At 37.3% G+C, this 15,024-nt stretch overlaps 1 protein-coding gene across 10 annotated transcripts in view; it reads left to right on the forward strand.

The window, feature by feature from the left end:
* The window catches only part of asph (aspartate beta-hydroxylase), a 141,400-nt gene that overhangs the window by 43,436 nt on the left and 82,940 nt on the right, over positions 1 to 15,024 (forward strand). Inside the window, exon 5 of one of the 10 annotated variants that reach the window (XM_062980340.1) lies at positions 986 to 10,078. The exons of the other annotated variants lie outside the window; for them this stretch is intronic. Coding sequence (XP_062836410.1) covers positions 986 to 1,227 — 242 coding nt within the window. The 3' untranslated portion in view covers positions 1,228 to 10,078. Of the gene's footprint in view, positions 1 to 985; positions 10,079 to 15,024 lie in introns of those variants that run through there. 10 annotated transcript variants of the gene reach the window in all.

Here is a 15,024-nt window from a genome sequence, read left to right on the forward strand (position 1 = left end):
GGCCAGCTTGATTAGCATTGAATAGCCTTGCAGCTTCAAAGCCTGGCTTCTTCCTGCCTAAGGGAATCCTTTGTTGGGAGGTGTTAGCTGGCCCTGATTGTTTAATGTCTGAAATTCCTCTTTTTTTCTGAGTGGTGTTCTTCATTCACTGTCCTGATTTTAGAGTTTTTTTTAATACTGGTAGCCAGATTTTCGATAATAGGGAGGAGGCGGCACTGGGGTCGCTCTCTGGGAGGGGCCTATGGCCTCTCCCTGCAGGAAAATAACCACGATTCTCAATCCTCTCTTTCCCATTGAACCAGACTGGGCCACAGCAATGTGTAGCCGGGTACAGCTAGTACATAATATAATGGCACGACTAAAAACTGGTCTCAAACTGAATTGGTTACTTTAAAAAAGTCCTGTGGTATTATAAGGACTACCAGGTCCATAATAGTAATTTTCATGAACTGTAGCCCACATCATTAAATGTATGGAATATCATCCAGAGTTTTCATTGGGAGTGTTAGATGGAAATGAAATGCAGAAAGTACTGACAGTGACAGCTATACAGGTGTTTAAACATGGACCCAATTTGAAATTGCTATATCTCTGCAGCCTTTTTTTCGTGTCAGGAGCAACCGGAGTTGTTTCTGGAGTGAGAGAATTGGCCGTCTGCAAGGACGTTGGCCAGGGGACACCATAGTTATATGGTTGATATACTTCTTAAAAGTATGATTGTAAGTTGATGACAAATAAGCATAGCAAGATTGGTAGTGTACATATGTGTTACATCTGTATTTCTTCCCCTTCTTCTTAACAAGAAACTATGCTGCTTTGCTTCCTTCACATTTCTTTTTACTAATTTGCCCAACCATATCGTTTTAACACTTTGTATCCTAATCATGATGACAGATCTCTGAAAATCTTCTGTGTCAGCTTCTTTTTTCCACCTAACTGCTGCTTTCTTTCTCTCTCTCTCTGTCTCTCCTTTATTGTTGTGTAGGCCTGACCAAAGATGGCAATAATGAAAATATTGATTCACTTGAGGAAGTCCTTAATATTTTAGCAGAGGAAAGTTCTGATTGGTTTTATGGTTTCCTCTCATTTCTCTATGATGTAATGACTCCCTTTGAAATAATAGAAGAAGAAGAGAGCGATGCAGCAGATGATGTTGATGGTACGTCACAGAATGAAGGGGTTCACGGGAAAAAAACATGTGTTATTGTGGATTTACAGAACCAGTGACCTCAGTTTGAGGACAGAGTTCAGTGACTAATGAAAATGTCCATCAATCAAAGAGCAACAGGGTTCTGGGCTAAATGGAGTAATCTCCTCTTCCCCAATGGACATACCAGCCATATAATATAGACTCATTTCTCAAAAAACTTTTTAGAAACTTGCAGTTGAGAGACGAACTGAAGTAACACGCTTATTAGTAGCAAGGTAAAAGTGTCTTCAGTTATGTGGTTGGGTTCTGTATGGTTTTGCTTCAGCTTGTGCATTCCTACCACTAACCTGTACATGCACTATGATAGTAACTTGTATTATTAACCTTCAAATGGTTCATCTTTCTAACACAGTGTTAATTGGCTGTAAAACATTATGGCATGACTAACATATCGTGTATATATTTATATTTAATATTATAAGATTCTGCCTCTATATGATTAAATAATTTTTTTGAAATTGTTTGATTTTTGCTATCAATGATTATTCCTTAATTTTCTGGTTTTTTAAATGATTTTACAGATTTTATTGAAAATAGATGTTAAAATTTGTTATTTAATCATTAAACCCATTCATTATTTGAAAGAAATAGTACGTAATTCTTATTGTATATTTTGAAAAAGATGTTTCATTCTTAGTTTCTTCTTATGCTATTTATATCTCAAAGGCGGTTTTGTTTGTAACAACTTAATGGACATTTTATGAAAGTGAGAATCTGTAAATATGTATTTTTCCTGTAATGTCAAGCTAATTAAAGATAATCAATACAAACTCTTCTAAAGTGAATGATTTACTTGAGTTTGATTGATTTCCTCACCTGCTGTGTCCCTAACTTATCTCAATTAGAGATGACTATTATACAAATGACCTAATTCAGTAATTTCCTTTTCTATGTTTTTATGCACCAACATACCCTTCTGGAATTGGTGTGTGTACAAAAGTTTCTGGAAAGATGGGGAAGGGTGGGCTAGATACATTTTGGCCTTGCACTGCATGCATACTACTGAGCAAATGCCCAGCCCCTTTGAGCTAATATAATTACTAAAGTAGATGAAGCAGTAGTGGTTTCTATTATTCATGCTGCTATTGGTGTGAAAACTGTGAATGCTCAAATATGGGCTTCCTTCATAATGCTGAGCATCTAATACTGTGGAACAGTATATATGTTGCACAAATATTTGTTTGCTTTGTTGTGGTTCTAACGTATGAATGGTTTGTAGGGAATGTATGTTTTATGTTATTTATTCCAACCAAATTAGTAAGATGAACCCTGGATTTCTGTGACCACCTTCAACTATATCTGTTGCAGAGCATAGATAAAGTTTCATATGTAATAAAACTTGACAATTGTATGCAATTCTTGCAAAAATAACTAGAAGCAAACTATTGATTTGTTGGTGGATGCAGTATGCTAAGTGTCAAAAAATTAGGAATATTTTGGAAATCATAATTTTTGACCAAACAATAGACTATACTTGCAAAAAACTGATCCTTATAGTTTGATGTAGCTTTTGTTTTAAAAAGAATGTCTGATAACTTGCTTTTAAGATGATTGTTTAATTAATATAAACCCTCTTTAATTAATTGAAATCCACCATTGATATGGAACGTGATGTGGTCTCACAGAGGGGGTGACACTATTTTGTACAACTTTACTCACCATGCAAAGTATGAAAGCATTCAAGGGTGAATTTACACTTAAAAATGACCATTACACACAACTTAACTTCGAATAATTAAGGATTTCAGTCCAGGTACTGATCCTGCAATGTTTAACCATTATGGGGGATTTTGATAATGTCCATAGTAAGTTAGTTGTCTCTAGCCTGGCATATTTATTTACATTAACTCTTGGGGAGGAATTGAAATAATTGAAACCTCTTTTCAGGTTTAAAACAAAGGGAGTGTCAGGGTACCAAAAATAAATTCAAATAACTATGCTGTGCTAAAATATTACAAAGGTATTCTGTCTTGGTAGAAATGGATTTAGTTATTGTAAATGTCAGAACAGGATATAAATCTTTAATATTAATCTGAATTTTCCTCATAGACAAAACTGTACAGAATAAAACATCAAAGATGCTTAAATTAACTTGCATTTGAGCTGTCCAGTATTAAAAAGTATTTCTTTTAAAGGAAAAAAGGAAACAAAGAGAAAAAGGTAGTATTTTTGCCATAATGGAAGATACTTCATAAAAATTGAATTGTTCAAAATGCTTGGGACCAGAAATGTTTCGATTTTAGAATTTTGTAATATAGAACAAGTATTTGTATATGAAATGGTGTAAGTTAGCAGTGGAGGCAGCAGTAAGCACTGGTCACCAGACACACATTATTTGGGATTCCCAATCTGAGGAGAGAAGATGACATGCTCCAATTTGCAGCTAAACTTTACACAAGTGGTGCTGCTCCTTTTTCACCACTATATCTTAGCTGAAGTAAGGCCTAAACTGGGATATGGGAGTATCGACTACTGACAGCTATATTCAGCCTTGTTCCAGATTCTTCTCTGCACCAAAACAAACAAAGAAACCAGCCAGCTCACCTCTCCCTTCTGCTTACACTGACAGAGTTCGGATTCTAGTCCGTGCCTTTCCTATCCAAGTCTTCTGACAGGGGAACCTAGTAATTGCAGCCAACTCTAACAGTGGCAGTGGTAGGCTGCTAGCTGCCTGATTCTACCTTTGAGGTAGCTGCTGGGGTGCTCCTGCAGATTTAGCTGGAGAGAGAAGCCAGAATCTGTGAAATAGTGTGAGTTATGAATTCTCACCGTTTCACAGATCCCAACATTTTGAATTATGAAGCATTTTGTAATTCTGGATAAAGGATATTTGACCTGTATTGTGGCTATTGTTGTTAAGATTTTAAAATGAAAAGGATAAAAAGACTGATCATTAGTAATGACAGGTAGAGTATATTTTACCCGAAATGCTTGGAACCAAAAACATTTTGGATTTGGATTTTTTTCCAATTTTGGAATACTTTTATTTACATATAATTAAATAAGAACCCTTAAAGATGCTTCAACTGCCAGTGTGCAACATCCACGCCCTGCAGATCCTTCACAGATGCAGCTGTGCTTTCCTCACAGCCATGCACCCTCCTGTGCTCTGGGGAAGGGGGGGGTACCAGAGGTTGGGGAAAGATGGAAAAAGGAAATGTGAGGCACAAAAGGTGCACAAGAGGCCTTTTTCCTGTTTAAACCATGTCTGGCTTATGATTGTGGCCATGGCTCGGCCACCTTTGCTGGTGCTGATGCTGCCCATCATTCCTACTCTCCCTCAGAGCCTCAGTGCAAAAGCAAGCAAGCGTGCAAAGTGGCTAGATTTGCTCTGACACCATTCATCTCAGTGGGGTGCTGTTCTGGGCATGTGATGAGGTAGATTGTCCTTTTCTTTCTGCCACTGAGCCACCACCAACAATGCCAAGAGGGGGATGGAGGTGGAGAACTAGAGGCAGCTTCAGCAACAAGATGATACTATGAAATGAAGATTCATTTTCAAACAGGTGGTTAGTCAAAACTGCAAGCAGTCCACGTTCAAACTGAAGAATCCCATTGAGGAGACATAAATTGCAGTGAATATCACAAGGTGAGACGATAGTCCCTTCTAAGATCCCAAATCTGATTTCCATAGATAGAATCATAGAGTTGGGAGAGATCTCATGGGCCATCCAATCCAACCCCTTGCCATGAAATGGGAAAATCACACTCAAAGCACCCCCGACAAATGACTATCCCACTTGTGTGTACATGTCACTAACAGGATGCCAGCTTTAGAATCCACCATTGTGTGTTTTTAACCCCAGATCCAATGGGGGATGCAGAACAGCTAAAACCCTAAGTCCAACTGAGAATATTAATTGGAGAACTCCACTTATAAAACATCAAACTAACATTTGGTTTTCCTGAGAAATCTATATGAACTGACTTCATGAAGCTAATGAGATGAGAATAGTTTCATCAGGAGTAGAATCATAGAGCTAGAAGAGACCTCATGGGCCATCCAGTCCAACCCCCTGCCAAGAAGCAGGAAAATTGCATTCAAAGACCCCTGACAGGTGGCCACCCTGCCTCTACTTAAAAGCCTACAAAGAAGGAGCCTCCATCAGTCCAGGGCAGAGAGTTTCACTGCTGAACAGCTCTCACAGTGAGGAAGTTCTTCCTGATGTTCAGGTGGAATCTTATTTCCTGTAGTTTAAAGTCATCGTTTCGCATCCTAGTCTCTGGGGCAGCAGAAAACAAACTTGCTCCCTCCTCCCTATGACTTCCCCTCACATATTTATGCATGGCTATCATGTCTCCTCAACCTTCTCTTCTGCAGACTAAACATGTCCATTTCTTTAAGCCACTCTTCATAGGACTTATTCTCCAGACCCTTGATAATTTTAGTAGCCCTCCTCTGGACACATTCTAGCTTGTCAACACCTCCCTTCAACTGTGGTGCCCAGAATTGGACACAGTATTTCAGGTATGGTCTGACCAAGGCAGAATAGAGGGGTAGCATGACTTCCCCGGATCTAGACACTATACTGCTATTTATGCAGGCCAAAATCCCATTGGCTTTGTTGCCGCTTTATCACATTGTTGGTTCATATTTAACTTGTTGTCCACGAGGACTCCAAGACCTTTTTCACACGTACTGCTGTCAAGCCAGTTGTCCCCCATTCTCCTATCTTTGCATTTCATTTTTTCTGCCTTAGTGGAATATCTTGCATTTGTTCCTGTTGAACTTCATTTTGTTAGTTTTGGCTCATCTCTCTAATAAATAAAGGTAATAAAGTCCAAGGTCAACCCAAAATCCAAATGCCAAAGTCTAAGAGATAGTCCAAAGTTCACAAATCCCAAGATCACCAACCGTCTGAGGCTATAGCTCCAAACACTGACATTGCTACCAGCAACAAGATGAAACTCCTGAGAACCTTTTATGTAGGTTCTCAGGTGTTGCCTGTTGATGGCTTGTTTTTTAGCAAATCAGGTGGACCTGCAAACTTGAGCCTTTTTCCTTTGCAAGACTAAAAGCAAAAAGTTTCTTATTTTAGGCCCCTTCTACACTGCTATATAAAATCCAGATTATCTGCTTTGAACTGAATTATATGGCAGTGTAGAAGGAGTCTTTGAGTTCTTTGGAATTCTGTTTTCCAGATAAGAGATGTTCAGTCTCTATTAATTCACTAACTAACTAAGATTCGAAAAGGATCTGATATAGGAGCCTAAAGGCGTGAGTACTGAGCAATATTCCTTTAAAAAGCACATTCTGTTCTGTTACGGACATCACAATTTAAGGAAAGTTGTAAACTGCAATTGTCCCAAATTAGCCACTGAAATTAATGAATGACACAGATCTCCAGTGTATTGAGGAAATGTTCGGCAGGAGTGGAAATTTATTCAGGAAAACTCACAAAAAGTGACACGATAACTCATATTCGTATCTTTTAAAGGTTGTTCTCTGTGGCCCCAAAGGGAACCAAACAAGTAAGTCCACATTACCAAAAACTGCATTAAAAATACATAAGTATTAGGAAATACTTGTTGTAAAAAGAAGCTATTAGCAGTGAAACAGACTGATAGATGAAATGGTACCTACAGTAGAGTTTCACTTATTCAACACGTGCTTATCCAACGTTCTGGATTATCCAACACATTTTTGTAGTCAATGTTTTCAATACATCATGATATTTTGGTGCTAAATTCGTAAATACAGTAATTACTACATAGCATTACTGCATATTAAACTACTTTTTCTGTCAAATTGGTTGTATAACATGATGTTTTGGTGCTTAATTTGTAAAATCATAAACTAATTTGATGTTTAATAGGCTTTTCCTTAATGCCTCCTTATTATCCAACATATTCACTTATCCAACATTCTGCTGGCCCGTTTATGTTGGATAAGTGAGACTCTACTGTACTTGTTCTTAACACCTTTAAGGAGTCACTGTGAATTCACAAGGGTTGCATAGTAATGTACTAGTTTCTTACATTTTTACGGCTTCTTGATTGTGCTTGATAGTTCAAATATTGCAAAATGGCTGTACAGCACATGTGTCAAACTCAAGACATCCAGGCCAAATCTAGCCCATCACGTCATTTTATATGGACTGTGAGATCCAGATGCTCCCTGGGCTGTCACTGCCCCCTCTTCCAACGAATGGTTGCATCCTAGTTGCGAGAGTGTGTCCGTGTCTTGGAGACTGCAGATGAACAGGAATCGGCAATGCTGCTGCTGTTTTAGCTGCACTGAGAAGATGCTGATCATGTATTGCCTCTTGCAGTTGAAGCTTGAATATCTGGGTGACAGCATGCAAGGCAGGTGGTGGCCTCTCCTTTTAAACCCCCAGGCCTGGTCAGCCTTTTCCCTGAGGGGCCAGAGTTGGAGCTGGAGGTGAATGCTTCAAAAAGCCAAAGCCATGTTTGGTCCATTTTCCTCTTAGTGGAATACAGTGGCCCTCACTCTGTGGCAAAAATTAGGAATAGCATTTTGAAGAAATGTGGCTCCCCACCTTCGTTGTTCTTCACAGGGGGTCTGGGGATAAACAGGATACATGAAGTTTCAGCCAATCTTGGCAATCGGTGGATGGCTTTCATGGAGTGGGGGAGGTAGGCTTTTAATACAAGAGCAACATAGTTTCACCATCATTTATTTATTTATGTAGTGACATGTACTGTATTAGACATTCAGTTCCAAGGCAACATAATTACATTTATACAGTCTTCTTATTACAAACAGCTCTTTGAGAGCAACCATAAGGTTAATGTGGCTAATCTGAAAATGAGTTTGACACCCCTGCTCTATAGTGTGTCTGGGAATCACAGGTGTGCATTTCTATTTAATCTCCAAATAAAAATTTGTGTGTGTGATTTTGTATATGAATAGGAAATGCAGTGGCTGATTAGTATTCCCAAGGTTGCTTAGAAAAGTTAAACATCAAAACCTGGACAACTGAAATAGTGAAGCATTTGCACAGTGCAAAAACTGTAATCAGTACAAATTCTCAGCAAGGAAAATGATAGTTTAGAAGGTGGCACGCAGAATATATAATATTTAAAGGTTGTTTGGTTTTGTTGATGTGATTGAAATCTACAGTGGTTCATGCTCTGGAATGGCCTTTGTAGAAGCATTCTAGCTTCATAGTATATCCAGTTCAACTAAACATGTTTACCTGATTGACTACTCTTTGAGGGAGTACTTTGTGCAACACAAACCTTCTGAAGTTGCTTTTATTTTCAGCATCTTAGGATCTTCAAGGGTTGTTTGTCTGGACTTTTTCTGTTCTTAATTAGATAAACAAAAGCATTCAGCTTTGCACAGACTAGAAAATGCAGTCAGAACTTAAGTACTCATTCTGTCATGAGGCTGGGTCAGGTGCATGCGACAGAAAGAGCAATTTTCCCCAGGGCCGTTTTGTGGCTCCTGGGACTTGCAAATGGTATCTAAGGAGTTTGGAGGACTTTTGTTTTACCCAGAAAGGTTCCAAAACATGGTGAAAATGCCCTATGTCCCACAGAAGGTGTTTATAGCTGACGAAGATATGATTTTATTTTGTTAGAACAAGTGTGGCGGTGGACTGTAGCTACAGAGGATTGTTTTCTCCACTTTTTAAATTACACAGAGAGACCATACTTGGAACAGCTCAAGCGAAGGAGAGGATCTGTTTATCTGAAGAGTTGCAAGGGGGTATAATATAAACTGTATTGCTGATTTTAAAATTTGTACATTTATGCAAATACATATAGGGAAAAGAATATAAATGAGGGGAAAGAATAAAAACGCACCTTGAAAAAATGGGGGCAGGGGAGCACTGATGTCAACCGTCATCTTTTAGGCACACAAGAGTGAAGGCATTGACAAGAAACAGAGGTGGGAAGTGTTCCCATTCCCACTTTCCCAACCTGGAGAAAGAAAGACAACTCTCGCCTTGTCCTCACTTTTTTTAGCTGGAGCAGAGTTTATCTACCATTTTGGGAACTTGAAATGTAACAGAGCAGCCGTGACCATTTTTAATAAGGGCTAATTGCAGATAGATTGCAGATAGACCTCAGTGGCTATTTTTAATAGTGCCATATAATAAGTCCCATTTTAAAAATGGCCACCACAATTTCTCTGCAAAGAATCTCATGCAATAAGCTTTTATTAAAAATGTCCACTGCTTCTCCAGTTCACTTCATGTGACCAAAATAGCTCCCACAAATTGCTGATGAACTCCAAAGGCTGAAAAAGAAGGTAAGGATGAAGGGAGGTCTGCCTTTCTTTTCTTTTCCTTTTTGCTCCAGTTTGGGCAATTGAGGGGTAATGTGGTAGGAGTATTTTTCACCTCTGCTTGCCACTGCCTTCATGCTGTGTCTCTGTTCCAGTATTGGCCCTTGTTTAAGCCAACCCAGGTTTTTTGTCATTTTAAAATTTATACAAGAATACATATGCAATAGATAATTTTCGCTTCCTTTACCTACCCACCAACTAACTGAAATGGCCTTCTTCTCATTCCCCAGTCTGGTCCTTTCTCTCCCACAGGTGCTTTTCCTCTCTGCTTATCAATCTAGATTGTTTTTCCGATCCTCTCGTTTTTTTTCCCCTCCTGGTGGAGCTTTTGTGGGGGGATTTTACTCCCCTATCCCACACTGCTATGTCTTTCTGCTGGTGATTGTTATGTTGGCTTGCTCCAACTCTCCCAACTTTATTATTTGAAAACTTAGCAGCCTGTTATTTTTAAGGTCTGATGAAATCATGCTGTTTCAAAATGGTAAGTCTGATTTTTCATTTAGTGTGTATAGTTCTTAAATATTTAAAGTAATGCCTGTAAACTGTTTCCATCTTATAAAAAATAGGAGTGTTACCTGGAGGGGTTACCAAGAGAAAAGCTAAAATTAAAGGTACATTGCTATCCTGAGCTCTAGTGGCATTCATAATGCACTGATTTTTAGTGCCTGAAATGCATGTGTTTTGCCATTTTAGTAAGTATAATTTACTAATTCTGGATGTTTTTTGTGCCTACAAGAATGTGGCATATTTCTCTTGAAATTTATGAAACATGAAATATCAGACAGTACGTTAGAGGAATGCTTTACTTAAATTACTTTAAGAACTTTGCTCCCAGATAAGTTAAGAGCTTATACATGAATGGAAATGGGCTTCTGCACATACATTTCCAATTTCTGTGTGCAAATGGAGTAAATGTGTACGATAACAGTTAATTTCCCTAAATATGTAATCTAGTACAATTAGGGAAATCAGAAATCTTCAGTTCCCAAGCCTTGTCAAATATCAGACAGAGTGGCAGAATTCGGATTCGGCTAATAACCCAAGTAGTTAGATCATTTGCATAAATAAGATCTTAATAAAATATACAAATGAAAAATGCTATACAACTTTCATTAAATAAATAATAAACGGGTGGCTTTCCTTTTTATGTTTATAAGGAATTACTGTTATTCCAAGGAATTAGCAATATTAGTTACCTGATTTTTTAAAACTGCTTATTTCCTGTGTTGTGACAGTTCATATAAATAATACCTTAAATGCTTGATGCATGGCATTTACAAATCAATTCTGAATTTATTTTAGTCCAGGCAATTAAAAATACCTCAAGGTAAAGATATAATCACGGAAGGCATTTCTCTGCAACTGTCCTTCAAAGATACTTTCATCTTTTCATCCATAAAATTGGTTCCCAAAGGAGTGATTGAAGTATGGGGAGAGTTGTCTGAAAGGAATGAGGAGATACCTTGCTGAATGTGGGTGCTTGGAGGGGGAATCCCAGCTTGGAAGTGTTAACTGTGATAGAAACAGCATGATCAATGCCTCCTGAACACCCCCTCCCAAATGCCTCTTCAATTTACCTGGGCCCGATTCCAGTTGAGGAGTATGGTTGCAGTGGCAGTCCCAAGATAAAGGAAAAACAAAGGTTGTACTCTGAGGAGAAAAATTAAACCCTATTCCGCCCATTAATTCCTCACCTCCACCCCTCTCCAATAGTTTCCTTGTAATGTTTGGTGAGGCTCTGATTCTTGAAAGTAGAAATGCATGTGTGTGTTTATGCTCTTTGCATGACAGTGTTTGATTGGATTTAGGCTTGATTTGCATTGTAATTGAAATAAATAGATATTTTTACACATCATGCAGTTAGCTAATTGTTATGAATTTTCAGGAAGATATTTTGGTACTGGAATGAAAGAAACTTTAAATTTTGTGGCCGTCTACTTCAACATATTTCTCCTTTGTTTTTTTAATTAAGGGAATAATTATTGCAATTCATAAATACTCCGTGTGCATATGTGTGTTGAGAGACCTATGAGATTAAGGCTGCATCTACACTGTAGAATTTGACACTACTTTAACTGCCATGGCTAAATGCTTTGGATTCATGGCAGTTTTGTAGCTTGATAAAGCACCCAGCAGTGTTTGACAGAGAAAGCTAAAGACCTTGTAAAATCATCAACTTCAGTGATTACATAGCATTGAACCAGGGCAGATAGTGGTTTCAAGCTGCATTTATTTTGATGTACAAAAAGTTTAAGTTGTACCCAAAGTTTGGAATGAGAAAATAACTTTTGCTAGGGTATAAAGTAGCTTTCAAAACTTTACCTGGGGAGGACCTAAAATAGGGGTCCCCAAACTAAGACGCATGGGCTGGATGTGGCCCTTCAAGGTCATTTACCTGGCCCCTGTCCTAAACTTTAGACTTAGGGTTGACCTAAGTCTGAAATGACTTGAAAGCACACAACAACAACAATCTTAATTTTGGACTATTTCATCATAGTCCAGCCCCCCAGCAGTCTAAGGGACTGTGAATCGGCCCTCCACTTAAATAGTTTGAGGACCTCTGACCTAAACCCTTAAAAAGCCCTGCTTCTGACACCTTCTTGTGGGTGGAAGCATCATAAACAGGATAAACATCTTGATGGAAGGTATTTCTTCATATACTCCAGTCCTGGGCTATTTGGAACTTCATAATTCAAGACTAGCATAAAAAAACTAAACTTTTGTTTGCATTGTTGATATAGTTTGGATGATAGTTAATTATCTACAGACCATTTTCTTCATCTATATAAGTAGTAGTTTCCTAATACATTTAATAGGTCCCTTCACCTGTCAAGCATCCAAGTAATTAAAGATGAAAAACTGACATTGTCAGGATTTTAATTACCGTTTCCAGTAGAGAAAGCTTTCAAATTGGTATTGAAATCATTCCAATAGTTACCAAAAGATCTTTTTTGATTTTTTTTTTAAAAAAGAGTATCAGCTGTACTTGCATTTAATTCAGTTCTTCCATCACTACTAATATGGTGTGGCCAAGTTCTTTTGAAGTGGAAATATGCATTGGTGAACTGTAGTAGAATGGAAATATGTGCTTAGTTTACTAAAATCTACTTTCTTAATGCACCTTCTTTAATGAACCTTTACCTCCCTTTAAATTGGAAAATAAGAAAAAGTTAAAGAGATCAAAGAGCCAGTGAAGAAAGTGAAAGAAAAGCATGAATTAAAGAAGGAAGCCAAAGATGAAGAAAAGAAGAAAACCAAGAAAAAAACTGAGGACTTGGACAGAAAGATTAAAAAGGTTGCTGATGATAAATCAAAGAAAGAATCTGACAAGGTTAAACTAGACAGAAAAGCTGAAAAGGAGAGATCAGGATTAGACAAAAATCTTAAAGCTAAAGAGATAAAAGCAACATCTAGTGGCAAAGATAAGGAAATAAGAAAGATAACTAAAAACCTTTCTAAATCATCTGATAATTCAGCAAAGGAAGAGGAGAAGAGAAAAAAAATTAAATGATAACTGTTTCTTAGCTGAACACTGCTTTAGTCAAACCTGTTTGCAAGAAAATGAATATTTGTAAGAACAGAATAAATATAATATCAGTAAGGCAATTTGAAGTATGTTAGAGTAAACAAGATTACAAAGTCTGCCTTGGTATTGTACGAATTTGTAAACATCCAATAAAAGAGACTACTATGGAATTCCAATTTGTACATAGTGTCTGACCATGACTTGTACATTCTTACTGTATTGCCATCATTTATATATTGGTATTATCTTTTGGTACTCAGTATGTCAAGGCTAAAACAAATAAAGAAAAAAGACCGAAAGATCTGAGTTTTATTTGATGTATAACAATATCTACTAAAAACTGAAAAGAAATTTCAGGGGGAAAGCAAGGAATGTGGACTGGTTCTCCAGTTTTATTCTTAATGTAGACTCACCATTGTAGGAGGTCACATAATTTTGCTCATGAAAGTATAATAAAACAAAGTTCTGTTAACTACCAGAAAGTAAATACAGTGTTTCCTTGCTACTTCACGGTTCACTTTTCGCTCCCTCGCTGTTTTGCGGGTTTTGGTTTTTTTTTTTGTGGTCCAAGGCACTCTCCGAATGCCTTGGACCTTAATGCTATCCAATTAAAAGTGGTATCTATCTATCAAACTAACCAATTAAACTGCCAAACTGCTGGCCGCCTCATCAAACTAAAACAACTATAGTACAAAACGGGCTTCCAAATGAGAGAAAGGCCACCTAACTACTAAAATAAGGTATGAATATTAAAATAAATACAGTGTCCCTACTTCACGGATTTTCACTTATTGCGGGTGGTCCTGGAACGTAACCCCCGTTATAAGTGAGGGAATACTGTACATGGAAGAAGATACATGGCTATGAAAGTGAACCAGTGAAGAATGGGTATGCAAGACAATAAGTTTATGTCCCCATTTGTATTTTAGAACAGCACTGTTTTTGTTTCATTTTACATGGACAGTTCGGTGTTGTAATATTGACACAGCTGTAAATAAAACAAATGTTGAACAAAATAATCATTTCCAAATATATATATTTGAAATGTTATATAACCCATTAGATTTGCTTTTACTTAGAAAATTGTTATAAGAAAACATAATCAAAGATGAATACAGGATCAAAAAGAAAGATTTTGGTGTAGTATGTGAGATGCAATGTTTGAATATACATGGCTACATACCTCTGTCTGGCTTTGCTGGTGGTGTCTAATCACGGGTAGTATCCATATGTAGGTGATTAATGATAATTTCCAACATGGAAATAAAAGTCACAATTTCTAGAATTTGTTGGATTTTTAAAAGGTTTATTTAAAAAAAATTAAATGCCTATTGTTTTCTCAGTATCTGCATTTTTCCAAATCCTTTAATTGCAGCCATATAAATTTAAATATTCTTTTACCTGTGGACTATAAAATTCATAGTGTTTTGTAGAAACGATACATATGAAAAAAGAGAAACATCTAGGTACAAATCTAAAGGCTTTTGATGTTCAAAAGTGTCATTTCATTGGTCACTTCTGTTTGGACGTAATCTTCGGCAGTTACAGCCACCTCACACTATTGCAACTTGGAAAGTTGGGAAGAAGAGGGGACTGATGATTGTGGAGGTAATGGGTATTCTTCAACTTTGGAACATTTGAGAGGAAGGCTCAAATCTTTCTTTCTTGGAAAGACCGAATCTGTTCTGAATTAAGTTGATATGGTTTATATGGCAATATAAAGGAAAATATAGTGGAAAGGACAGTAGAGAATCCTAAGGGATTTGTCATCAGCATATTTTGACTGCAAAAAAGTAGGGGATTGAAAACATGAGTTGAGATTACCATGGAATAGGACTTTACCACTGCTTGTTCTACCCATTTGACTAGTAATATGACATATATGTGAGTTTACTAGAAAATAATTTCATTTGGCCTCAGTACTGCTATGTGTATGGAGTTTGACCTCCAGAATTCTGATTCTGGGTCAATTTTTATGTTTGTAAAATGGAATAAAATTCAAAATGTTTTGGGTCCTTTTTGCATTTTGGC

This window comes from Anolis carolinensis, chromosome 4, assembly GCF_035594765.1.
Source record: "Anolis carolinensis isolate JA03-04 chromosome 4, rAnoCar3.1.pri, whole genome shotgun sequence".
NCBI lineage: Eukaryota > Metazoa > Chordata > Lepidosauria > Squamata > Dactyloidae > Anolis > Anolis carolinensis.